The following is a 27,037-nucleotide window of genomic DNA, read 5'->3' as shown; positions in this document are numbered from 1 at the left end:
GGGGGGGGGGGGGGAATAGTGCCTCACCCAAAACGCCGCTTCCTACAATGGTTAGTGTGCACAGCGGAAATACAAGACAAACACTAACAAAAGAAGGCAAACCTAACACGTTGTTTAACGTGGTTCGGAGATGAAGCTCCTTCTCCACGGTTGTCCATAAGGTGGACGATCTCGATCCGTCGGTGGATGACTCCCCGAAAAACCTCTGGCTAGCTCGAGTAACTCCTTATGGATGGAGAAACCTCACCACAAACTCGTACAAGCTCTTGATCACTCAAGAAGACCTTGGAGACTCTAATAGAGGTTAACGACCTCTATTTACGTTAACCTTGGCCAAGCACCCCTAAGCTCTATTAAATAGAGCTCGGGAGGAAACACCTAGCTGTGTTTCTCGCCACCAGTCGACTGGTACAACCACTAATCGATTGATCATAAGTGAAATTCGACCGTTACAAGCCACCAGTCGACTGATGAAAACACCAGTCGACTGCTATAGACAGTAACACTACAGTACTGCTACAGTGCACAATAAAAATTTACCCTGAGTACAATCTCTCATGCACTCGTCCTTGCCCACACAACCAAGACCTAGCCTTCTAGCCTCCTCCATCAGTCTTGCGTCCATCGGATGTCTCCCATCCTTCACGCCTTGTCTTCTGGAGCTTCGATTAGCCTTGTCATCATTGTCGGGTTTTCACTGCCAAGAGCAACGCTCTGGGACTTCATCTTTTGCCAAGTCACACTTGGACTTATATTGCCAAAACTACATACTGGACTTACACTGCTAAGACTCATCCTTGGACTTTTCTCCTTTGCCAAGATCACCCTTGGACTTTCCTTATTGTACCTGTATCCTGCACACTTACAATGCATATTAAATATAACAATAAACCTAACTTAAACTTTTTCCTAAACATCAAAACCTATGGTACCCAGATTGCTCCAACCGATAGATGATTTGATAATTTTATAATTAACTTACCCAATTTAATAATTTCATAAACTTAATGGAAAAATATCTTTAATCCCCTCTATTTTCTATGAAGAGGTATTTTTCCCCTTGTATTTTAAAAATAGCATTAACACCCTTTAACCATATTGAATTATGTTCTTGTCTTTTTTATATGTTTTTGATAATCTTAAGAGCAAAAAATCATATTGAATTTATTGATAATTTACATTTACTTCTGTTTCTTTTTTTGATATCTGAATTAATTCTAGACAATTCAAGACCCTAATTGATATTTTTAAAATGTGCATAACTATCGATTTACTAATAAAATCAATACATTGTGTAACCTTCAACAATGTATAAAATCAATACTTAATTATATGAATAAAATAAAATTAACTAATTTAAATGTATATTTTTGTCTCCCTGGCTACACTGCCTTGGAATATAATGTATAATTATTTTTTTTATTTCCCCATAAATTTAAAATTTTAGATTCGTCCTTGTTCATGATTATATAAGGTTCTACAAAAATAGGTGAATGTATAATTTTTTTTTCTTACATGAAGACAAATTTTCTTCATTTTCTTCAACCTTTTTTGCTTTCTCATACATGCACAAGAGCCTCATATCTCAATTCATCACTATCTTGACCATCAAAGAAGTTAACACAGATAATGCTAATTGTTGGACCCCGGTTGACCGGCTAGAAGGGGGGTTGAATAGCCCTGCACAAATTACAAAAAGAAATCCTTCTCGGACAATTAACTTAAATAATGAACACTTGAAAAAAATAATTAAATGAACAGAAAAGAAAGATACTCCGGAATTTTTACTTGGTTACAACCGGGAGGTTGTTAATCCAAGGAAATGAATCACACTACTTTCTCCTTCAGGTGGAGAAGCCTCTTTACAGTAATTTACGCACAAAAATGAAGAAGCTAAACAAAGTGGAAAGTGTATACAAGTGTTGCTCAGTAATTCTTGTTGTTGTCAAGCTTCTGAACCAAGATTGTATTTATAGCCTTGGTCGGGGCGTCTAGAAGGGTTCCAGGCGCCTTGAAGGGGACAAAACTTTATCTCCTTCGCAACGGTCAACATCCATGTCGACCATGGATAAAAAGAGGGTCCGGATGCCCGGACCCTTAAAGTCAACAAGGTTGACTTTTTCGATCCAGTGTTGCTCGCCTCGGTCCGAGTCTTCTGCTCCGGCTCCGCTCGCTTGGGTGGTTTCGGCCAACTGAAATAAGGTTCACCCGAACCCAATTTCGGCCTTCTCCTCGAGCAGGCTTCCGCTCCGACTTTTCGTCCCTCGAACATCGCATACGTTATTCTCGTCCACCGGTGTACTCTTCCATAGCTCTTCCGTCCCTCGGATGCACCGAGCCCGTCGGCTCCCTTCCCGTGCTATCATTCTCGCTAGCCGCGTCTTTTGCTCGACTTCCCGTGCTCCTAAGCTCTTGCACACTTAGACACAGAGATCAAAAATCAACATGACCTAACTTAACTTGTTTGATCACATCAAAATAAACTTGGGGTTCCAACAATTTCTCTCTTTTTGATGTGAGTAACCCAAGTTAAGATAGGGTAACATACATAAAGTTAAAACAATAAATTCTAGAATAAAGTGCAAAAATTAAAAAAATATTAATTTAAAAATCTACCTACCCCGACTTAATCTTTTCTTTCTCCCATTTTGATCACACAAAAATAGGGTACCAAGAAATATCTAAGGGTAATAATTTTTTTTTTTAAAACTTATCAACAAATTTCTAAGTAAGAACATTTTAAAAAAATATCTAAGTTTAAAAACGAAAAATTTTCAAGTAAAAAGGAATTCTTAAGTAAAATGGAAATATTGAGAACAATTTTGATAGCTCTAAAAATGTAATAATTTTAGAAATATTTTCTAAAAAAATGAAAAATTTTCTCAGTTAAACAAATTTTCAAAAATTAATTTTTGTAGAAATTTTGGTAAAATAAATCTGATTTTTTAAAAAAACTTTAAGTAAAAAAAAAATTCTAAGTAAAAAAAATTCTTAAAAAATTACTAAGTTTTTTTAAATTTAAATTTGTGCAACATGTAAAATACATTTTGGTAAAACACAAGTAAAAAAACTTTAAGTTAAATAGATTAGAATTTTTAAATGAATAGTATTATCTAATTTCAATTTTTAATGCTTTTTCAATTAGTCAATTAAATATTTTATTTCAATATTTAACTTTCTAGCTGTGGCGAGACACTAGACCTTCTTGGTTATTGAATCATCAACCACTTCTAGACAAAGTTGCATAAGGAAATTAAACGTTTAATTTTCTTGCTGAAAGGGCTAAGTCTAAATTAAAATTCAAGTTAGACAAGACTTTAGAACCCAAAATAGGTTCCAGCCAACTGGATTAATTAAAAATTTCTTAGAAATATATTTCTTTGGAATCTTTTTAATTTATCCTTTGTGATATCTAAAATACCAATTTAGATTATTGAATTTTCTAAAACTTGTGTTACATGAGCATGTATTATTTTTTAAGTTACTTATTTCTTTTTGTAAAATATCATTTTCCAATTTAATCTTGTCAAATTCTTCTAATGGGCAAGATTTTGTTAGAATTAATTTTTAATTTTTATTTTTTTTTCAAGTTTGCAACAATCTTTGGTTAATAATTTCACAAACTTAAATAACTTGTCAGGTGGGAGAGATCGTATCTGACTTACCTTGCCGACTTCCTTATCCGTAGCTTCCCCTGAACTGCTGCTTTCTTCCGATCTAGCTCCCCCTTCATCGATGCTCTCGATGCTCATTTCGGGCGAGCTTGCTTCGTGTTCATCTTCTTGATGACTTGACATTAATGCAAGTCCGGAGAAAGCCTCGACTTCCGATTCGGACGACGTATCGTCCCACGTCGCCTTTAGTGTCTTGTACTTGTTCGTTTGGACAAGCTTCTTTCCTTTGTCCTTGTCGTTGTTCCTTAGCTTGGGGCAGTTGTCTTTGACGTGTCCTTCTTCGTTGCAGTGGTAGCATCTGATCATCCTTTTCTTTCTACCCTGCGAATGGTTAGTTTTTCTAGATTTAATTAATTTCTTAAATCGCCTTACCATCGTTGTCATTTCTTTGTCCTCAAGGGAGGATTCTGAATCTTGTTCGTCCATCCTTGCCTCAAAGGCAATATTGTGCGTTGGCTCCTTCTTCATATCTGTACATCAAAATAATTCTTCTAAGGTAACAATTTCTAGATCCTTAGAGATATAGAAGACATCTACTAGTGATGCCCATTTTGTATTCCTAGGGAATGCATTAAGAGCGTACCTTAGTGAATCTCGGTTGCTTACCGTTTCTCCGAGATTCGAAAGTCTGATGATGAGCTCCTTAATCCTCGAGTGAAGGTGTGCAATCGTTTGGCCTTTTTCAAATCAGAGGTTGCTGATCTAGTTCCGAAGTAAGTCCCGTCTCGTAAGTTTCTCCTCCAAGGTTCTTTTGTGAAGTTCCAGGAATTTTTCCCAGAGCTCCTTAGCGGACCTGTAAGCTCTAATCCGGTTGACTTCTTGTGGCGGGAGGACGCTTAACAGATGAAACTCTACTTTTCCATTTGCCACGAAGTCAGCTTGTTCCTTCTTCATCCATTGATATTTTTGCTTGCCTTCAGGTGCTTCTAAATCGAATTCCATTATTAATAAAAAATCGAAGTATGTTTTGAAAAATACCTCCATTCTCTTCTTCCAGCTGGTGAATTCCCTCTCGAACTTTGGTGGGAAGATGCTTGGTCTGACCATTTCGTGTGCTTCGTTCGGCGGTTAGTCCTCCTGAAGCGTCTTGGTTCTGATATCACTTGTTGGACTCGGTTGACAGGCTAGAAGGAGGGTTGAATAGCCTTGCACAAATTACAAAAGAAACCCTTCTCGGACAATTAACTTAAATAACGAACACTTGCAAAAAATAATTAAATGAACAGAAAAGAAAGATACTCCGGAATTTTTACTTGGTTACAACTGGGGAGATTGTTAATCCAAGGAAATTGATCCGGCGGTAAGAACAGGGGACCCCCGTTCCGAGAAGTCGGCGCCACATGGAGGTCAAAAGGACTATCGGAGAAGGGTGGGCCGACCGGCCGACCGGAAAGGTTGGACCGACCGGCTACCGGTGTCTAACTGAAGTGTAAGGCACCCCGGCGGAAGTTGGGGTTCCGACGCTCATGTTGAACAGGATCGTACGACCGAGCGGGTAGCCCGCTCGGCCGAAGGAATAAAGTAGCAATACTGCGAACAGTCTTCACAGAGCACACTACCAGGAATCTCCAAAGTGGACCCGCACGTATGACCGGCCGGACGTAATGGGACTGCTGACCGGTCGGACACTCGGCATGGGGTAAGGAGAAAAGGACAAGGAAACATCTTCTGACAGCGGGTATGTCCAACGAGCAGGCCATAAGCAGGATCTTATGACAGAGGGTTCCGTTGTCCCATCAGAGACGTGCTCGGACTGTAGCAGTATGGTGTCAGGTAAGCTTGTCCGACAAGCCCATGCTGAGATATGGGCTGAGGACACGTACGCACCTCGGTATTTGTGCGTGAGCCTTTTCGCAGCTCTATATAAAGGACCTCACACTTCAGGGGAGGTACGCGTTCTTTGATATTCGAAGCCACCTCTTTGTTGTCCACTTGCCTGACTTGAGCGTAGTAGGGTCGTCGCCGGGAACCCCTTCCCGGCCCGACTTCTTTGCAGGTTCGCCGGAGCTTCGTGTGACCTGTCGATGATCTACGTCAGCAACCAGGAGAGCGCCACGTGCCCAGCGTCCGTTGATTCAGCGTTCGGACAGGATCAAGTTGGCGCCGTCTGTGGGAACGCTCCTGCATCCGATCGGAAGCAATGGACGAAGTTGGACGACTGCACTCAGTGATGCTCTCCACAGAGGAGCTCGACGCTCTAATCGAAACCAGAGCAGCCAAGCTAGTGGAACAACAAAGGCAGAAGTCGCAAGCCGAGCGGATGGAGCAACAAGCGACGTCCACACCGGGAGGCCGAGCGGAAGCACCCGTGGCCACGGTTCTGTTCCCTCGGGCCCTATTTCGCACGCCTCCCGAAACTGCAGCAGTTAATCGGGATCGAGGATCTTCGTCAGATGAAGTGCCAATACGGGATAACATAAAAGGCAAGGCCCCCCGAGCGGACACCTCTCCCGAGCGGGTTAACCGTCAATTCTCAGAAACCATCCTGCGAGACCCTCTGCCAAAGCACTATGTGCCCCCGTCGATCGGTGAATACAACGGAACCACTGACCCAGACGATCATTTGGGTAAGTTCGACAACACAGCTACCTTTCATCAATACACAGATGGAGTGAAGTGTCGGGTTTTCCTTACCACACTCTCGGGATCGGCTCAACGGTGATTTCGGAGGCTGCCGGACGGATCCATCGCAAATTTCAAAGACTTCCGCACGGCCTTTCTCCACCATTTTGCAAGCAGTCGGCGCTACCAGAAGACTAACGTCAGCCTATTCGCCATCAAGCAAGAGCCCAGAGAGCCGCTCAGAGCTTATATCCAGTGATTCAACCGGGTGGCCATGGACATTCCAACGGCCACCTCCAAGACAATGATGAATGCATTTACGCAAGGCCTCGTGGACGGGGACTTCTTCCGCTCGCTCATTCGGAAGCCGCCCCGAGACTACGATCATATGCTACACCGGGCCAATGAATACATCAATGTGGAGGAAGCCCAAGCAGCCCGGAGGAAGGAAACACCAACCGAGCGGGCTCCCCCCGCCGAGCGGAAGCCACACACTGCTCATCAGCCGCCTAGGGGACCACGAACTGAAGCAGCTCGCCCCCAGCAACATGCAAGATCCCACGCCATTCAAGAAGTGTCTGCCGAGCGGCCCAAGCCTAAAAAGAAGGTATGGACCCCAATGTTTTCCTCATTTCACCGGACAGACACTCATAATACAAGAGACTACCGGAGCCTTCCCTTGATCGCCCACCCCGTGCCTCGGGGTGGCCACCGTCGATCGCCATCATCCGACAGGCGACAGCGCTCTCGTGAAGCCGATAGGATGATATCCGACAGGCGGCAGAGACAGACTCCCGAGCGGCATCATACTCCGAGGAGTGAGGACAATCCCCGGAGGTCTAGGGAGCAGCCTAGGCCGTCCGCTCGGGAAGAAGAAAATATAAGTAACACTTCCCGAGGTGAAATCAACATCATTGTTGGGGGGCCGACCGGCGGAGACTCCAACAGAGCAAGGAAGGCGAGCGTAAGGCAGCTTCAGATCCATGCGGTCGGCTGCAGCCAAGAACGGGCGAGCGGGCCTGAAATCAGTTTCGGGCCCAGGGACTTGGAGGGAGTCGAAGTGTCACATGACGACGCTCTCCTCATCAAAGCGGTAATAGCCAACTATACTATTCACCGCGTTTTCATTGATACAGGAAGCTCGGTCAACATCATATTCAAAAAGGCCTTCGACCAACTACAAATTGATCGAGCCGAGTTGCTGCCCATGACAACCCCCCTCTATGGGTTTACGGGCAACGAAGTTCTGCCGGTCGGACAAGTCCGACTGGCTATCTCGCTGGGAGAGGAGCAGCTCAGAAGGACGCGGACTGCAAACTTCATCGTGGTTGACTCTCCTTCAGCATACAACGTCATTTTGGGGCGATCGGCGCTCAGCGAGTTCTGAGCGGCCGTCTCCACCTTCCACCAGAAAATCAAGTTCCCGGTGGAGGATAAAGTGGGAGAAGTACGAGGAGACCAACTGGCGGCTTGGCGTTGCTACGTCGAGATGGTCTGAGTTGAATCTAATGCCGCCCGGAAGATGCCACGGATCGAGGTGAACGCTATAACCGAGAAGCCACCCACTTTGGTTTATGAAGAAAAAGTGGAAGTGCAGATTCACCCGACCCGATCAGAGGCCACCACATTCATTGCGGCCGATCTGGAGGCAAGCCAGAAAGAGGAAGTAATCAAATGCCTCCAGAGAAACTGTGATGTCTTCGTTTGGTCGACGCATGAGCTGCTCGGAATTTCACCGAGTATAGCGCAGCATGAGCTCCACGTCCGACCGGACGCTCGGCCGGTGAAGCAACGAAAGAGGGACTTCAGCGCCGAACAAAATACCATTATCCGAGCGGAGGTCGAGAAGCTCCTGGAGGCCGGTCACATACGCGAGGTTCAGTTCCCGAGCTGGCTGGCGAACGTAGTACTAGTCTCCAAGCCGGGCAACAAGTGGAGAGTTTGCATCGATTTTCGAGATCTCAACAAAGCATGCCCAAAGGATTTTTATCCTTTACCCCGAATCGATCAACTGGTGGACTCCACAGCCGGCTGCGAGTTGATATGCATGCTCGATGCCTATCAGGGCTACCATCAAGTGCCGTTCGCCCGAGAAGATCAAGAAAAGGTTAGCTTCGTTACAGTCAACGGCACGTACTGCTACAATGTGATGCCGTTCGGACTAAAGAACGCGGGAGCAACTTACCAGTGCTTGATGAACAAAGTGTTCAGGGAGCAGATCGGACGGAATTTGGAAGTGTATGTGGATGATATTCTCATCAAGTCAGTCCGATCGGTCGATTTCTTTAAAGACATGGAGGAGACTTTTCGAACGCTGAGGAGGTATGGAGTTAAGTTGAACCCCCAGAAGTGTTTGTTCAGAGCAAAAGGCGGACGTTTCTTGGGTTACATAGTGACTGAGCGGGGCATCGAGGCAAATCCCAGCAAGGTGAAAGCATTACAAGATATGCCACCCCCAAGAAATCTGAGGGAAGTCCAGCGCTTGACCGGTCGGATAACAACATTGTCCAGGTTCATCTCGAAGACGGCCGATCGTAGTCTTCCTTTTTTCAAAATCTTGCGCAAGGCTACCAAATTTCATTGGGACGAAGAGTGCGATCGGCCGTTCGAAGAGCTGAAGACTTACCTGAACTCGCTGTCTGTGCTAGCCAAGCTAGCTGTGGGTGAGCCGCTCTGTATATACTTATCTTTGACCGAGCAAGCAGTGGGCTCGGCATTAGTAAGGGCGGGCGGAGATGAACCCGTGTATTTCTTAAGCCATATTTTAAAAGACGCTGAATCTCGCTACACTGGGCTCGAGAAACTAGCCTTTGCTTTGGTCCTCGCTGCTCGGAGGCTTCGCCCCTATTTCTTGGCACATACTATCATCGTCCGGATGAATAGCCCTTTGGGAAGAGTGCTGCTGAACCCAGAAGCGTCCGGACGACTTATCAAATGGACAACGGAGTTGAGCGAATTTGATATTCAGTACCAACCCCGCTTGGCGATAAAGGCGCAGTCCTTGGCAGATTTTATCACCGAAGTGCAAAGGCCAGAGCCCGAAGCTATGTGGAAAATATTTGTGGACGGATCGTCCACTCGGCTCGGAAGCGGGATTGACGTACTATTACTCTCTCCTCAAGAAGAAAAGATGTACTTATCCGTCCGGCTGGATTATAGAGCTACAAATAACGAAGTCGAGTATGAGGCTCTTATAGCCGGCTTACAGGCCGCCCGGCATGTGGGGGCCGGTCGGGTGATGCTGCATTCAGATTCTCAGTTGGCCGCTCAGCAGCTCTCTGGCACTTTTGAGATTAACAACGCTCGGCTCAAGCTCTATGCTGAAGCCTTAGAAAAGCTCAAGACCAACTTCAGAGAGGTCATTATACAGAAGATACCCCAAGCGGAAAACCAGGCGGCAGATGAGTTAGCCAAACTAGCAAGTTCAATAACGCCGGTCGTCATCCAGCAGCCAATTGAACAAGTATCTTTGGTGGCACACGTCGACCGGATGGAGGGCCTCGAGTTTCCTAGCGATTGGAGGGCAGCCATCATAGAATTTCTTCGGTCGGGGGCAACACCATCCGATCGGGAAGCAGCCCAGCAATTAAGAAAGAGAGCCGGTCGGTTCACGCTCATTGGAGATCAACTCTACAAGAAGGCTTTCTCCCGTCCGCTGTTGAAATATGTGAGCTCGGAAGACGCGGCATACATCCTCCAAGAAGTGCATCAAGAATCGTGCGGAGGGCATCCGGGCGGACGATCATTGGCTAAGAAGATCCTGCTGGCCGGATACTTCTGGGCAACCCTGCAAGCAGACGCCGCTCGTACCTTTGCGACGTGCCTTTCCTGCCAAAAGTATCATAACTTCTCCCACCGACCGGCGGAGGAAATGAAAGCAGCTACCGTATCCTGCCCGTTCGACCAGTGGGGAATGGATATTGTGGGTCAATTTCCTATGGCGACCGGTCAGCGGAAGTTTCTACTGGTGGCTGTCGACTATTTTTCCAAATGGGTGGAGGCCGAGCTACTGGCCAAGATCACCGAGCAGATGGTCAAGAAATTCATCTAGCAGCATATAATTTGTCGTTTCGGCATCCCTCGTCGGCTCGTATCTGATAACGGACGACAATTTACGGGAAAGCAGCTCGAAGACTGGTGCAAAAGTTATGACATTGAACAACACTTCACTTGCGTGGCGTATCCACAAAGCAACGTCCAAGCGGAAGTAACCAACAGAGAAATCCTTAGAATTCTTCGAGCCCGACTGGACCACATGGGAGGAAGCTGGGTGGACGAGCTGCCAGGTGTCTTATGGGCCATCCGCATGACCCCAAAGGAAGGAACGGGCGTCACGCCTTTCCATTTGGTGTATGGCGGCGAAGCTGTTGTTCCGGTCGAAGTCGGCGTCGAGTCCGTCAGGATCCAGAATTATGATGATGACAATGCCGAGCGGAGGAACATGGAGCTAGATTTGGTTGACGAAGAGCGAGACAAGACGTCCGTCCGGCTGATGGCGTACCGGCAACGGATGAAGCAAAACTACAACCGGCGCGCAATCCCCAGAGCATTCCAGGTTGGCGACCTTGTCTGGAAGAAAGTAAAGCCGGTCGGAGACGTTGGCAAGCTGGAGGCTCCTTGGGCGGGCCCCTTTAAAGTCATCGAGAAGCTCCGCTCGGGTGCTTATTATTTGGAAGATGAAGACGGACGACGGCTGGATCGACCATGGAGCGCGAATCATCTCCAGCCATACCGAGCTTGGTGAGAGGTGCGCTAATGTAATTTTATATATGTTTTGGTCGCCTATATCCTTGTAATGCAGGAAGCAAAATGATATAAGATGGCAAATATCTCCGCCGAACGATTGTGTTAAAATTAGCCGTCAAGGCCGTCGAGCTCAGACGTTAAAAATCGAGAGACGAACCGGCGTCTATAAACCCTCGGGCCGGAAGACCGTCGAGCTCCGACGTTAAAAATCGAGAGACGAATCGGCGTCTATAAACCCTCCGGCCGGAAGACCGTTGAGCTCCGACGTTAAAAATCGAGAGACGAACCGGCGTCTATAAACCCTCCGGTCGGAAGACCGTAGAGCTCTGACGTTAAAAATCGAGAGACGAACCGGCGTCTATAAACCCTCCGGTCGGAAGACCGTCGAGCTCCGACGTTAAAAATCGAGAGACGAACCGGCGTCTATAAACCCTCCGGCCGGAAGACGGTCGAGCTCCGACGTTAAAAATCGAGAGACGAACCGGCGTCTATAAACCCTCCAGCCGGAAGACCGTCGAGCTCCGACGTTAAAAATCGAGAGACGAATAGGCGTCTATAAACCCTCCGAGCGGAAGACCGTCGAGCTCCGACGTTAAAAATCGAGAGTCGAGCTGGCGACTATAAACCATCCGAGCGGAAGAGGACTTGTGAGCAAGTACCCAAAGATATTTGCTGTAAATATCGTTCGACCGCCTCTACGGTCCGCTCGGCCCAGTACCCAAAGGTACTTCATTACCATTCAGCGAACAACTTCTTCTGTCGAAGAAGGACATATTCGGCCAAGCGGAAATGTTTCATAAAATACTTCGTCAAAATTCCTTTCGAACACAAGAGAGGTGTGATAAGAGGCGAGCGGACAACACACCTATTGACTAACAAAAGGACAAAGCAAGCAGAAGGATGTCATATTAAGGAAACTAAGGCCGAGCGGCCGAATTACAAAAAGTGATAGTTTTAAGCCGAACGGTAGAATTACATATAGACTCCTATTCTATATAATCATAAAGCGTCGTCGGGTTGTTGTTGAGAAGTGTCGCCTGGTCCTTAGCCGGGATGACGGCGGACTCGGGAAGTTGCCCCTTGGACTTCAAGTATTCCGTTGTGGCATTCATGGCAAGCTCGAAGGCCATGTACATCCGCTCGCAGACCTTCTCCGAAAATTCGACCGAACGGATGTATTTCTGTTTCAGGGCAGCGACCCGGCTTGGTTCGGCCTCCTGGTACTCTTTAAAGGACGCTCGGGAAGCATCGGCGGCTGCCTTGTGTTCTTGTAAAGCAGCCTCGAGCTTTGCCACCTCGTCCGTTCGGGCATCCTTCTCGTTGGCCAGCTGCTCCATCAGCTCCTTCACTTTTTGCTCCAGCCCCTGAGCCTCTACATTCTTCTTCTCCAGGTCGGAGATAGCCGTGTTCTTCCGCTCGGTCGCCAGGTTTATCTTACGATCTAAAGATTTATTCATACGCTCGAGCTCGCCCAAAGTGTGGCCCTGATCGGCCGTCTTCTTCCGCTCGGCCTCCAACAGATCTTGGGCCTTTTTGAGCTCCTTCTGAAGATCGGCATATGAAGGGCCTTGGGAAGGAGCGCCGCCCAAACTCCGTAGCCGTTTGAGCTCCTCGTCCACCATGGCAAGCCGATTGGAGACCGCAATCTCCTCCACCCATCTCTGACAAAGGGAAAATTATTAGTAGCCGATCGGAAAGAATGTGTAAACGGCTTAAAGAAAATGCACTTACCCCGGTGGCTTGTTGCATGTGGCTATTAACCAAGTTGCTGAGTGGAATCATCGCCACCCGCGCCCGAGCGTCGGCCCACATTTCGGCTAAGGGGCTTTTCATCGTGATCATATGCTCGGGCGCGGTGGGTCGATTGGCCTCGGGCAGCAATTCTTCAGTTGGGAGGTGAAGTGAGACTCGGACAGTGCGGCGCCGACCGGGGGTCGTCTAGGCAAAAGCCGGGGGAGGATCGGAAGCTGGCGCCGAAAACTGGGACAAGATGGTTGAGAGATGGACTGGACGGGGAGCCGGCGGAAGGGAGCTGATCGGAGCGGCTTCAATTGGGTCGACGGATGCATCCAATTGGGAGGGAGTCCGATCGGACGAAATAGTCTCCATTGCTGGAGCCTTGCCTCGCGAATCCGCTGTGGCCCGTTCAGGCGGTTGGACCGCGGACGTGGCCGATCGGAGGGGAGTCTCCACTCGGCGCCTTTTTTGTCGGAGAGGCCGCTCTCCTGCCTGAGCGGAGCCTTCCTCCCGGGCGGAAGGCTCTTGGCTAATAGTTGCTCCCACCGCCAGTTCCGGGAGAGAAGCCTGAGCGGCCGACTCCTCGTGAGTCCCGCTCTCCCCTTCATGCGAGCCGACCGGCTCAATGCGGAGCTCCTCCATCTCTTTAGCCGCCGCGGCTTCGAGCGTCGCCGCCTTCCTCTTCAAGATACCAGCCATCACCGACTCCATGACAATATTCGCTGCAAAGGAAAAAGGAAAAAATCAGTTAGCAAGCAAGGCAACTGTACAAGTAAAATTCTTACCGAAGCCGCTCGGAAGGGGTGTTCTGATCGGACTCAAGCCGAATATGTACATAACCCCTTCTGGAAGGAATTTGTTGATGTCAAAGCGCAGACCGGCGAGCATGTTGGCGGTGTGGAGATAGTCCGACCGGGTTTTGAATCTCTTCAGCTCTGGTGAAGTTGGTGGTCTGGTCTGCCACTTCGTAAGGAAGGGGGTCCGCTCGGAAAGGCGAATATAAAAGTAAAATTCTTTCCAATGCTTATTGGAAGAGGGTAGTTTGTTGAAGAAAACTAAACAAGGCCGAGCCTGGAACATGTAAGTGCCCGTCTCGGACTGTTTAGGGTAATAGAAATAATAAAAGGCCTCCGGTCGGAGGGGAATGTTATGGATCTTGAATAAGACGACAATGCCGCATAAGAGGTGGAAGGTATTGGGGACTAGGCTTCCGAGCGGAATGCCGAAAAAGTTACAAACTTCCATAAAGAAGGGATGGATCGGAAATCGCAGACCGGCTATAAACTGGTCGCGGAAAACACAAAAAGCTCCGCACGACGGTTTGTGTGGCCGAGCGGAATCTGTGGGTAGGATGATTTCAAGGTTGGAGGGGATGTCAAAATTGTCTATCAGAATGTCGACATCGCGCCGATCGAAGCGCGACTCCATGGTGGTATACCATGGGCCAAGGGCTTGATCTTGTGGATGGGAAGAACTAGCCATTGTCCGAACGGACGAAATCAAAAGAAAATGAACGGATAAAAGGAAGAAGATGGCAACGAAACAGTAGCCCGAGGACGAAAACTTGGGAAAGAAAGGCAAAGAAAATGCTAGAACCAAAGAGAGGAAGAAGGAGAACCTTACAACGAAGAGGAGGATCGAGGGAAAAGCACTGGAGATCGCCGAAAACAGAAGTGCGAGATCGCAGGAAAGCTGGAATGCAAGAAGAAGCGGTGAGCACGCGACAGCGGTACTGAGGCGAAGGGAAGAGAAGTTTTTATAGGGTGGAGCCCGAGCGGCCTCCACCGTCGGATCCAGGTCGCGAGAATCGGAGCACGCATCGCGCCGTTCATTTCGAACCGCCTCGATCCCATCAGAACACCACGCCGCTGCCGTACAATGACGCCAGCACCGCCACGTGGCATTCAACCATTGGAACGCATTTAATGAGCGCGTGCTCGACCTTAATGATGGAGATTGGCGGAAACTTCGAAGAGATGCTGAGTGATGTTGGAGTTGACTGGCGTTTTGGCTGCCCCTTTGTTTCCGAGCGGATGGTAATGCCGCTCGGCCCAACTGATGGTCCAGTCAGTCGGACTAATCGCCTCCTTCGACTAGACTTGAAGGGGAGGCAAGTGATCCGGCGGTAAGAACAGGGGACCCCCGTTCCGAGAAGTCGGCGCCACGTGGAGGTCAAAAGGACTATCGGAGAAGGGTGGGCCGACCGACCGACCGGAAAGGTTGGACCGACCGACTACCGGTGTCTAACTGAAGTGTAAGGCACCCCGGCGGAAGTTGGGGTTCCGACGCTCATGTTGAACAGGATCGTACGGCCGAGCGGGTTGCCCGCTCGGTCGAAGGAATAAAGTAGCAATACTGCGAACAGTCTTCACAGAGCACACTACAGGGAATCTCCAAAGTGGACCCGCACGTATGACCGGTCGGACGTAATGGGACTGCTGACCGGTCGGACACTCGGCATGGGGTAAGGAGAAAAGGACAAGGAAACATCTTCTGACAGCGGGTATGTCCAACGAGCAGGCCATAAGCAGGATCTTATGACAGAGGGTTCCGTTGTCCCATCAGAGACGTGCTCGGACTGTAGCAGTATGGTGTCAGGTAAGCTTGTCTGACAAGCCCATGCTGAGGTATGGGCTGAGGACACGTACGCGCCTCGGTATTTGTGCGTGAGCCTCTTCGCAGCTCTATATAAAGGACCTCACACTTCAGGGGAGGTACACGTTCTTTGATATTCGAAGCCACCTCTTTGTTGTCCACTTGCCTGACTTAAGCGTCGGAGGGTCGTCGCCGGGAACTCCTTCCCGGCCCGACTTCTTTTCAGGTTCGCCGGAGCTCCGTGTGACCGGTCGAGGATCTACGTCAGCAACCAGGAGAGCGCCACGTGCCCAGCGTCTGTTGATTCAGCGTTCGGACAGGATCAGAAATGAATCGCACTACTTTCTCCTTCAGGCGGAGAAGCCTCTTTACAGCAATTTACGCATAAAAAATGAAGAAGTTAAACAAGTGGAAAGTGTATACAAGTGTTGCTCAGTAATTCTTGTTGTTGTCAAGCTTCTGGACCAAGGCTGTATTTATAACCTTGGTCGGGGCACCTAGAAGGGGATAAAACTTTATCTCCTTCACAACGGTCAACATCCACGTCGACCGTGGATAAAAAGAGGTTTCGGGCGCTCGGAATGGGTCTGGGCACCCCGACCCTTAAAGTCAACAAGGTTTGCTTTTTCGGTCCGGGCTCTCTGCTCTGATGCTTCTCACCTCGGTCCGGGTCTTCTGCTCCAGCTCCGCTCGTTTGGGTGATTTCGGCCAACAGAAATAAGCCTCACCCGAACCGAATTTCTACCTTCTCCTCGAGCAGGCTTCCGCTCCGGCTTCTCGTCCCTCGAATGTCGTGTACGTTCTTCTCGTCCACCGATGTACTCTTCCATAGCTCTTCAGTCCCTCGGATGCATCGAGCCCGTCAACTCCCTTCCCTTGTCTTTCTTCTCGCTAATCGCGTCTTCCGCTTGACTTTTTGTGCTCCTAGGCTCCTGCACACTTAGACATAGGGATCAAAAACCAACAAGATCTAACTTAATTTATTTAATTATATCAAAACAACCTTGAAATTCCAACACTAATTCTCAGGTGATAAAGCAAAATTTTACTTTGTAGGACATTGAGAGCGGACGTATTAACAAATCAATATCAACTATAAATTCGAGTGAGTAACAAAGGACATCTTCATTGGATGAATTTATATTTTTTTTATTCTTTTATGATATATTTCTTCTTATATATACTATCAATCCTTAATTCATAATGAAAGATCCGACCTCAACGACCTATGTAATGTTTTTTATACAACAATACAATTTATTTTTTTCCTTTTAGTATTATAAAAAAATCAAAAATATAAGAGCATAATCAATTTTTATAATTTCTTCTTTAGTCAAAAGAGAATTAAATATTATTTTTTAAATATAATATTCAAAAATATAACATAAAGGGCGTTAGAAGATATTTTCCCCCTAAACTTAACGACGTCGTTCATAGAACAATTGCATTTCCTTATCATCTAAGGTAAAATATAAAACAATAACAGTCTGTGATATATATCCCTTTAATAATTGAATTAGTTTTCAATCCACTTGAAAAAAAAAAAAATGAAAACCAGAAAAACAGGACAAATCTAACAGGAATGCACACGGCGATGTAGAATTAAATTAATATGAATAAACAGAAAAAGAGATCTAGAATTGGATGAACGGCCGCTGACGGACGAGTAGATGCATCCAACGGCGGGAAAAGGTGCCCACCCCACGTTTTTGGATCGATCGGGTGGCGCACGTAAAAAAGAAGGCACGACAAGCGGCGGGTCCCAGTGACGCCACCGCAGGTGACGTGTCGTGGCAGACCGAATCCGGAGAAGATCTCCCCACCATGTCGCGCGACGTCGACGTCGCCGTCTCACTGGCTGGAAGTCGACACGCGTCCCACGACGGCGCCACTTGCCCTCATGCGCTAGCTGTCATTAGGTCGCCGTGGCCTACGTAGCGGTGGAAGCTGCCCTCCACGCTTCGTTTCGCATTTACGATGTCGCGCAACTTGAGGGAGCGACGACACGAATCCCCCCGTTACGGGTGGTCCCCCCGATGCGTCACCTCGTCCTTAGGTCGGACACGGGGCACGTGGCCGGCCGCGGGTCATCGTCGCACCCTTTTTTGACCGTACGTCAACGTTCGGCAGCCGCGCCTCCCCTGATCGCCGTTGATCTTTCTTTTGACGGACGGATTAAGATAGACGACTTTTCCTGCTGAGTTACACGATTGGAGGAATATTGTGGGGCCGCTGTAACGGACCGCATGGTGATTAGAGATGGCAAAATCGTCAATAAGTGTCTCGATTTAGCAGTTATTAATTATGGTTTATGCGAATAAGTAGTGAGAGGGTGGGCGGCGCAGGAAAAAAGAAACCAATCATCACGAGGGCGGAGGACTGACAGAAGGACAAGCGTGGCACGGCTTTTCCTTTAGCAGAACGACACCTGTCCAGACTTACCGATGGGGCCCACCTGTGGGTGGTGCGGAGAGTCGTCGAGCCTCTCGTATCGCGACAACACAGCTCATTCGGCACAACCGTCACGTGGAGGTGACGGGCCGTCCGATTTGGACGCGTGTCGAGCCGCCATGAATCCAGGAGACGGGGAGGGCGTTTTGGGATACCAAAAACAGGCACGAAGCCGGTGAACAATTTGCCCTTCGCCCTCTCCCTTTCCTTTTCCTCTCTTCCTTTCTTCTCCGCTTCTTCCGTTCGCCTCCGTCCTTCTCTAATGGCGTCCTGTTCGGTTCTTCTCGCTGCCTTCGCCTTCTAAAACTTCCCTTTTTGCTCTTTCTGATGCGGAAAGATCTTTCCGTTACTTGTTTCTTCGCGGCCGGTGTCTCGTATTCATGTTCTCGCTTTGTTACCGGCGATTTTCCCATGAGAACTCGAATTGAACTTGAGTTCAGGGAGAGGTGTTAGATCCGGTGATCAAAAGTTCGAACTTGTATGCAAAAGCCGACTTTTTGATGCAAATTTTGTAGTTTCATTTGAATTTTTTTTTCCGGCTTCTTCGGTTTCGGACTTTCTGTTCGAATCTCCCGTTGGTGGTGGGCGAGGCTTAGAAGGCCGAATCTATCGGGAATGGAGAAGTATCCGAGAGATTTTTTGCGTAGATTCGTGGGTAATAGCTTCAAAGACGAGCCGACAGAGGTAGCGGAAGGGGACTCCGACGAGATCGAGCTCAGCCTCGGGCTCTCCCTCGGCGGGTGCTTCGGCGCAGTAGATCACTCTAAGAGGGAAAAGCTGGTCCGCTCTTCCTCCATCGCGTCGTTCATGACGCTACCGAGGGAGCCGGAGTTCCCGGCTGTCCCCGCCGCCTCCTTGACGAGGACGAGCTCGCTGCCGACGGAGACGGAGGAGGAGCTACGGAAGCGGAAGCAGATGCAGAGCTTGAAGAGGTTGGAGGCGAAGCGGAAGAGATTGGAGAGGAAGAATTCCGTCAGGTTGGGGTCGGCGAAGCCCGGCGAGAACCCTGACGAGGATGCCAGCGGAAGAAAAGGCTCGAATCCAGCAGCCGTGGAGCAGATGGCGGCTAACAATAGTTACCTCGGATTAAAATCCCGCAACCATCTCGTCGGCGCAAGAAATGCCGTTGCGCGGCATGGCCGACCAACATGCGCGGTGGCTCAGTCTTTGAGAATGGGGAGCTTTCCTCCGATCTCGCAGGGGTCTATTGGATCTCAGGGGAGCTGCGGCGGCAGCAGCAGCACCAGCACGGCCGATTTAGAAGCCCCGGCGCCTCAAGGTAGATCACCGATTAGTCCCATATTTTCTTCCAGAATCTCAATACGCGTTGCTATATGACAGGCTCGGGCTCCTCGATGACGAGGAAGAGCAATGAAACGGTAACAAATCTTCAAGCTGCTCCGAGCGAAAGCGGGGCGAAGGAGATGGCGAGGAAGAAGGTGAAGGAGAGGATGCCGTTCGTGTCGACGCAGGGCGAAGGTCCTAACGGGAGGCGGGTCGAAGGGTTCCTGTACAAGTACGGGAAAGGGGAGGAGGTGAGAATAGTGTGCGTTTGCCATGGCAGCTTCCTCACCCCTGCAGAGTTCGTCAAACACGCCGGTGGCGTGGAGGTCGCCAACCCTCTCCAGCACATTGTTGTCAACTCCTCCCCGTTCGACTTGTGACACGCGCCGACTTGATCTTCAAAAGTGTTAACAATAAAACGAGATGATGTTTTAGCGCAGCAGCAAGGAAATCTCAAAATCGTTCGTGTAAATCTCGAAAGCTATTTTTGATAAACAGATCAGAATTTGAGCGTTTTCTTTTCTTATCAAATCTATTTAAAAGCTCAAACTTACGTAACAAACTAAAATCGCAGCGGCTAATGATGACAGCACCAATTACAAGGAAGAGGAAGGCGACAGACTAAAGAGATAGTTTTTTTGGGCGTAAATCTATTTGAGTTTTTGGCCGTTTTTGAGAGCGTCTCTTCTGCAATGGAATAAAGTCAAATGAGTACTCTCTCTTTTAAAGTGATTTTCTAAAATATTTTTATTATTTAATTATTCAGCTACGTAAGCGCTGGCAGCTAGTTTTTAGAATTATAGGAGTTAGTAATTATTTTTTATAAATATATTATCTAATCATTTGAGTTAGTGTGAAGATAGATGATAGTGAGTGATCTGTCCGAATGAAGTTGGAAAGTTAGGGATGAGATGATTATTGATGGGATGAAGTTCTTAATCATGTAAAATAAAATAAAATTAGGACAGGTGTTTAAGTTAAAATGAGAAAATGAGTAATTAAGAAAATGATCAATTTTGTCTTTCCTCATATATACCTAGCATATTTTTTTATATCTTTCTTTGTTATCATTCATCTGTCATTATTTAATAATATTAATTACCATAGAAAAAAATTTTTGCTTGATTTTTATGCATTAATAATAAATAGAGTGTTTTTTCTTAATCTTGACTTCTTCGTATTTAATGATAATAGACGGAGTTTTTTCTTTTATTTTCTCGTCTTTTCTTGTGTAGTGTCATTTTTACGTTGGACGAGTAGTCCGAGCGGCTCATTTTTCTATCGGACGGACGGTCCGAGTGGTTCGTTTATCTGTCAGCCGAAACAACCAACTATGGGTTGTCTATTGGTCCGACCGACCAATGATGTATATTTGTCTAACCGGCCGGGTGATCCACTCGGTCACTCCTTTGTCGATCGGGATAATCAGACATCCACCTTTGGCCGAGGCTCTTTTTGTAAGCCTCGCCGTTTACCGCCTTGACTTTGACCGACACTGTGTCAATTGACTCGTGGCGGGTGGGCTCCCCTTTATCACCGCATCACAAGCCTCCCCCTCAAGTCTAGTCGAAGGAGGTTGCATTCCGACTGACTGGACCACAAGTTTCCTTGGTGAGTTCTACATCTGATCGGAGTGTTCGGTCCCTAGTATCTGATCGGTGCATCAACCAACACCGCTCGATCGTTGTCTAACCTTATGTAGATCGAGACGATGAGCGCTAATACTTTCGAGAATTTCCAAATGCGCTTCTTCCAGCGAGCGCAGTCATCGCTGATGTTATCTATATTTCTCGAAACCTATGCAAATCCTTGACAATTATGGTCGAACACGTGACCATCCTTTTTAATTAAGTTCATTAAATGTTGTCCGGTAACTGCATGTCACGTGACCCTCTTTCTGCCGTCGCACGCCTAATAAGACATGCGAATATCTTCTGCTGAGGTGACTAGTGCCTTTTTGAATTCCACGGTTAGATCTTCTTCTAGGTTTTCGAAACCTTGGATCAGACGGTTGAGAGCGATCGACCGTGAGGTTTATAAGCCTCGCGTGTGCCGTCGTCTTCTCCACTTTGTGTCTTCGTCTTCGAGCTTCGCTGTTGTGGCATTCCACTTCTTTGCCGGTGATCTCCCTGTACTCCGGTAATCTCTCGCTTCTTTGATCGATTTTGTATGGTCTTCCTTGTAAGGTCTTCGATCGATTCGGTCTAGTGTTCGTTTATTGTTCATCTTCGATCTTGTTCTTTCGATGGCAAGCTCATCTCAGTCTCTCGTCGTTGTCCCTGGACTCTGATACACTTCCATGGAGTTTAGGTTCGACGCAGGCGATGCAGAGAGTTTGAAGGATGCATATGAAATTCCGCCTAACTATTAAATTGGTCTCCCCTTTGCCTTTGATCGTTCGACCGAACCACCGCCCGGTTTCGTAACACTTTTCAGGGACCAATTTACTGCCGGTCTGCGACTACCGATCCACCCTTTCTTTTATGCTGTTTGTAAATATTTTCATATTTTTCTCCACCAACTAGTGTCGAACTCCTTTCGACTGTTGTGCGGGGTCGTCGTTCTATTCCACTTGCACAGCATTCCGCTTACTACTCGACTCTTCCATTATTTTTATTATCCCAAATTGTCCGAGCCAAGGACCTTCTTATTTCAAGTCCGAGTGGGCTTCGTCTTTTTCAATAAGATGTCATCCTCTAATAAACATCGAAGGAAATACTACTTTTTTGTCAAATTTCTCGATCGTCCCGATTTCCCGACCGGCTGGCAATTAGAGGTGTCGAACCCACCAGAGCTCAAAAAATACAAGAGCCGCTCGTACTACCTCCATGCAGCCTCACAATTGGACGGGAAAAACTGTCATATTCACAAATTGCGGCACGAGGGGTTCCTCTATGTGTTTATCTTGAGCCCGATTTGCACGAAGCTTCCGTCCAACCTAGGTATGCTCCTGCTTGGTTATAACTTTTGAATCTAACTAATTTTTCCTTTTCTTTTGTAGCCTAAGTCAAGTTGCGTGCACGTCTGGCAGGCAAATCCAAGCTCACGGACGTTGAGATCAATGCGGCGGTCGTGACCGAGTTGGAGAGCCGAGGTGTGCAGCCGATCGAATCACAATAAGACCCACTTGGAGAGAGCGAGCTAGGGATCACCAACCTTGGTGAGCGAAGGGATAGCTAGCCGGATGCCTAGCGGTGGAGCGGTTGTGCATCGAACCCTCCCTCCGCACGGTTGCCGGTGATTCCGATTGAGGGGGGCTTCGGATTCGGCCTCTTCTGGGGAACCACTAATAAGCCGCAAGAGGCGTTGGGCGAAGGCGACATTGCGATTTGCTTCCTCCATGGTGCGGGCCCCCACCAGGACTAGCTTGTGCCTTCCTTCGCCGAACGGGTTGAAACCTCGATGCCAGCTCCCGCCATGGCGACTGTTCCCCCTACATCATCGGATCAAACACCATCCATGTCCGGTTTGCCACAGGGAACTATTTACGCGCCACCAGTTGCTTTTATGCTGCCACCGCCAAAGATTCAAAAGTCTGGTATCCGGCTGCCGTCAACATCTCAGTCATCCGACAGAGCAACCTCGACCCAATCAGCCCTAAGCGGTCGGCGCCACATAACAACGGTTATCCATCTTTCGACTAAGGAATGGCGTGAGTCGGACGATGCTAAATCTCGAGCCCCTGAGCACCAGATAATCATTCAGGGGTCGCTCGCACAAATATGGGCGGACATACGAGCCCGTGTAGCGGTCATGCCTCAGGGGGTGCTCGCGGACAGTCATACCCAGATGTCCACTGGGGTAAGTGTTTTGTATGTTTTAGTGTATCTCTGATCGACGCTTATATTTTCCTGGTTCCTCGCAGTATTGGGTAGAAAGCCTGGCCATGCGCCAAAAGCTTGCTTTTCTAGAGTAGGAAGTTAAGCAGTCGAGGTGCAGTTCGAGCAAATGAATGCTGAGATGGCTCAACTAAGAGCTGATCTAGCTAAGAGCGCCGAGCAGCTGGAGGCGGAGAAGGGAAAAATGCTGAGCAGACCAACTAATTAGCTCGGCTTAATAAACATGCTAGCACCTTTAAATTCAAAATCCATTCAGCCAACATTAGGAAACTCCGGGCTATTGAAGATCTGGAGATCAAAAACTAAGAGTTTCAGGTGTTGACCCAGAACTTGAAGGAAGCTGAAGCTGCCCTGAAAGCAGAGCGGGACGGACGGTTGACTGAGCAAATTGTCACAAAAATCCAACTCGCTGCAAAAGATGAGGAGCTGGTGGCACTGAAGGTAGAGTTGGACGCCTTCCGAACAGCCTTAGAGACTTATCAAGAGGCCGAGTCAAGTAGGTTCGATCTCATGAAGCGATTTTACATCCGCTCAGATGCTTTTAATGACAAGGTGGTCGATCGGGCACTTCGTTTGTTCGACCTGGCAATCGAAAGGACATTCGGCCAACTCAGGGAAGGCGGCTACCTCCCCGCCGCTCTATCAAGCAAGGTTATCAATCGGGACAAGCTGAATGAGTCACTGCCTGATGATATCTTAGATTATCTGGAGTGGACTTGTTGAGAGTTCTGCCTCTGTAAAAAATTTTGAAGTTTCACTGAATGTTTGTCCGTCCTTTATATTCTTCTAGTATTTTAATTTTTCGACTTATTTTCAAGCGTCGCGTAAACTAAGTGTGGCCTCGTGTTTCTTCTGATTGGCAATGACTTATCAACTTAGCTGATCGATTTGTTTTGTTTTCAAGGTCGTCGCTTGACTGTTTTAGCGAAGACATGGGTTTATAGTCGCCGCTTGACCGCTGACGAAGGCAGGGTTTAAGGTCGCCGCTCGACGGCTGATGAAGACAGGGGTTGAAGGTCATCACTCGACCGCTAACGTAGATAGGGGTTTAAGGTCACCGTTCGACCACTGACAAAGACAAGGGTTTAAGGGCGTCACTCGACCGCTGACGAAGACAGGGGTTTAAGGTTGCCGCTCGACCGTTGATGGAAACAGGGGTTTAAGGTCTCCACTCGACAGCTGATAGGGACAGGGGTTTAAGGTCGTCGCTCGACCGCTGACGAAGATAGGGGTTTAAGGTCGCCGCTCGATCGCTGACTGAGATAGGGGTTTAAGGTCGCCGCTTGACCGTTGATGGAGACAGGGGTTTAAGGTCGCCACTCGACCTCTGACAAAGACAGCGGTTTAAGGTCGTCACTCGGCTGTTGACGAAGACAGAGGTTTAAGGTTGCCCCTCAATCATTGATGGAGACAGGGGTTTAAAGTCGTCGCTCGACCGTTGATGGAGACAAGGGTTTATAGTCGTCGCTCGACTTTTAATTTGACCTGATCGACCCAAGAGTCTGGAAAGCTTTGGTTTTATTCATGTTGGCCCTGCATCCAGAAGGCATATACACAAGTACATTTATATTTGCTCACGCAGCTCTCACCCAGACTTGTAGGATTGGTGATGATTCGTGCACCACAGTCGCTTGAGTCGTCTTCTATTTTCGTCTTCCAAGTAATAGACCCTTGAGCGGAGTTTTTGTACGATCTTGTAAGGTCCCACCCATGGTGCCTCAAGTTTGGTGACGTCGTTGACTGGCTTGATTTTCTTCCACACCAGATCATCGACCTGGAAGGACCGCAGGATCACCCTCTTGTTGTAATTCTGCCTCATCCGTTGTCGGTAAGCCGTTAGCCCCACGACTACTTTATCCCGCGCTTCATCCACCAAGTCGAGCTCCATTAATCTTCGCTTGCCATTTTCCTCGTCATAGAGTCGCACCCGGTCGGATTCTACTCCCACTTTTATAGGAACCACCGCCTCTCCTCCGTACACCAACTGGAATGGTGTTATGCCGGTCGCCTCCTTTGGAGTCGTGCGAAGTGCCCACAAGACACTTGAAAGCTCATCGACCCAACTATCTCAAGTGTGGTCGAGCCGGATTCGTAAGCCTCTGAGGATCTTCCGGTTTGTGACTTCCGCTTGGCCGTTGCTTTGGGGGTAGGCGACTGAGGTGAAGTCCTGTTGGATGTCATAGCCTTCGCACCACTCCCTGAGCTTTTGATTCGTGAATTGCCTCTCGTTATCCTAGACGAGCCGGCGGGAGATACCGAACCGACAGAGGATGTTCTTCCAGATAAACTTGATAACCATCTGCTCACTTATTTTTTGCCAGGGGATCAGCCTTCATCCATTTTGAAAAGTAGTCCACAGCAACGAGCAGGAACCTTCGCTGACCTGTTGCCATGGGAAATGACCCCACAATGTCCATGCCCAATTAGTCAAACGGGTAGGATACCGTGGACGGTTTCATCTCTTCGGTCGGTCGGTGCGAAATATTGTGATATTTTTGGCAGAACAGACATGTGGTTGTCATCTGAGTGGCATCATCTTGGAGCGTTGGCCAAAAGTATCTGGCCAGGAGAATCTTTCGAGCTAGCGAACGACCGCCCGGATGATTTCCACAGGAGCCTTGGTGCACTTCTTGCAAGATGTACGTTGTGTCCTCTGGTCCAACATATTTGAGCAAAGGCCTAGAGAAGGCTCTTTTGTACAGCTAATCTCCGACTAAGGTGAATCGTCCGACCCTCTTCTTTAATAGACGCGCCCTGGTTGGCTGGCATACTTCTTGATCAGAGAAATTTGATTAACAGTGTTCTTCAGTCGCTCGAAAAGACAACTCCCTCCATCCGGTCAATATGCACCATCAAAGAAACATGTTCGATCAGCTGGCTGATCACGACTGGTAATAATGAACTAGCTAAATTAGTCAGTTCATGTGATTCTTGATTGTCCGATTGAGGAATCTTCTGTATAGTGACTTCGTGAAAATTTATCTTTAGCTTCTCGAAGGATTCTGCATATAACTTGAGTCGGGGGTTGCTAATCTCGAACGCCCCTGATAGCTACTGGGCGACCAATTGGGTGTCCGAGTGAATGAGGGCCTTTACAGCTCTGACATGCCTCGCTGCTTGCAAGCCGACTATCAAGGATTAATACGCAACCTCATTGTTGGTGGCGTGATAATCCAACCGAACGGAAAGTTGCATTCGGTCTTCCCTTGGGGAAATGAGCAGGATGCCGATCCCGCTGCCTTGTCGGGTGGAAGAGCCATCAACATATATTCTCCAAGTTACTTCTAGCTCGTTGTTTTGGATTTCTATGATGAAATCAGCCAAGGCCTGAGCTTTTATCGCCATTCGAGGTTGGTATTGGATGTCGAACTTACTTAGTTTAGTTGTTCACTTGATTAACCGACCAGATGCTTCTAGGTTGAGGAGGACTCTTCCCAAGGTACTATTGGTCATTACGACGATTGGATGGGAGAGGAAGTATGGGCGGAGTCTTCGAGCGGCTAGTACTAAAGTGTAAGCTAATTTTTCCAGACCAGTGTAGCGGGATTCAGCATATTTCAATATATGACATAAAAAATACACAGGTTGTTGCTCTTGCCCATTCTTCTTAACTAATATCATGCTGACCGCATTTTTGGTGGACGATAGATAGATCTAGAGCGGCTCTCCTACGCTCGGCTTAGCTAAGATAGGTAAGGAGTTGAGATAATCTTTGAGCTCTTCAAACGCCCAGTCGTACTCTGCATCCCATTAGAATTTTGTTGCCTGACGCAACACCTTGAAGAATGGTAGGCTCTGGTCAGATGATTTGGATATGAATCTAAATAGAGCGGTAATATGCCCGGTCAGCCGTTGGGCTTCCTTCAAGTTGCGTGGCGGTGGCATATCTTGTAGAGCCTTGATCTTGCTCGGATTCACCTCGATCCCCCGCTCGATGACGATGTATCTCAGGAATCGATTGCTCTTGGTGCCGAACATGCACTTGTTCAAATTTAGCTTTATTTCATAAGCCCTCAGAGTTTGATAGGTCTCCTTAATGTCTGTGCAAAGATCAACAGTTCTTGGAGATTTTATTAATATGTCGTCGACATATACCTCTATGTTTCGGCTGATCATCCGCTAGAACACCTTGTTCATAAGCCTCTGGTA

At 47.9% G+C, this 27,037-nt stretch overlaps 1 protein-coding gene across 1 annotated transcript; it reads left to right on the top strand.

Annotated features, from left to right (window-relative positions):
• The first annotated feature begins 17,940 nt into the window (after window positions 1–17,940).
• On the top strand, window positions 17,941–19,580 carry LOC122037374 (ninja-family protein 6-like). Its single transcript, XM_042596825.1, has 2 exons — window positions 17,941–19,044; window positions 19,107–19,580. The coding sequence occupies exons 1-2, from the start codon at window positions 18,381–18,383 to the stop codon at window positions 19,427–19,429; spliced, it is 987 nt and encodes a 328-aa protein (XP_042452759.1). The 5' UTR covers window positions 17,941–18,380; the 3' UTR covers window positions 19,430–19,580.
• The last annotated feature ends 7,457 nt before the right edge of the window (window positions 19,581–27,037 follow it).

This window comes from Zingiber officinale, unplaced genomic scaffold (assembly GCF_018446385.1).
Source record: "Zingiber officinale cultivar Zhangliang unplaced genomic scaffold, Zo_v1.1 ctg30, whole genome shotgun sequence".
Classification (NCBI taxonomy): Eukaryota; Viridiplantae; Streptophyta; class Magnoliopsida; order Zingiberales; family Zingiberaceae; genus Zingiber; species Zingiber officinale.
Note: the sequence above shows the minus strand (reverse complement) of the source record. Positions and strands in the feature narration are given on the sequence as shown.

Coding starts and splice junctions, on each gene's coding strand:
- LOC122037374 (XM_042596825.1), top strand. CDS start 18,381: ATGGAGAAGTATCCGAGAGATTTTTTGCGTAGATTCGTGGGTAATAGC. Junction 19,045..19,106: donor AGAAGCCCCGGCGCCTCAAG/GTAGATCACCGA, acceptor GCTATATGACAG/GCTCGGGCTCCTCGATGACG.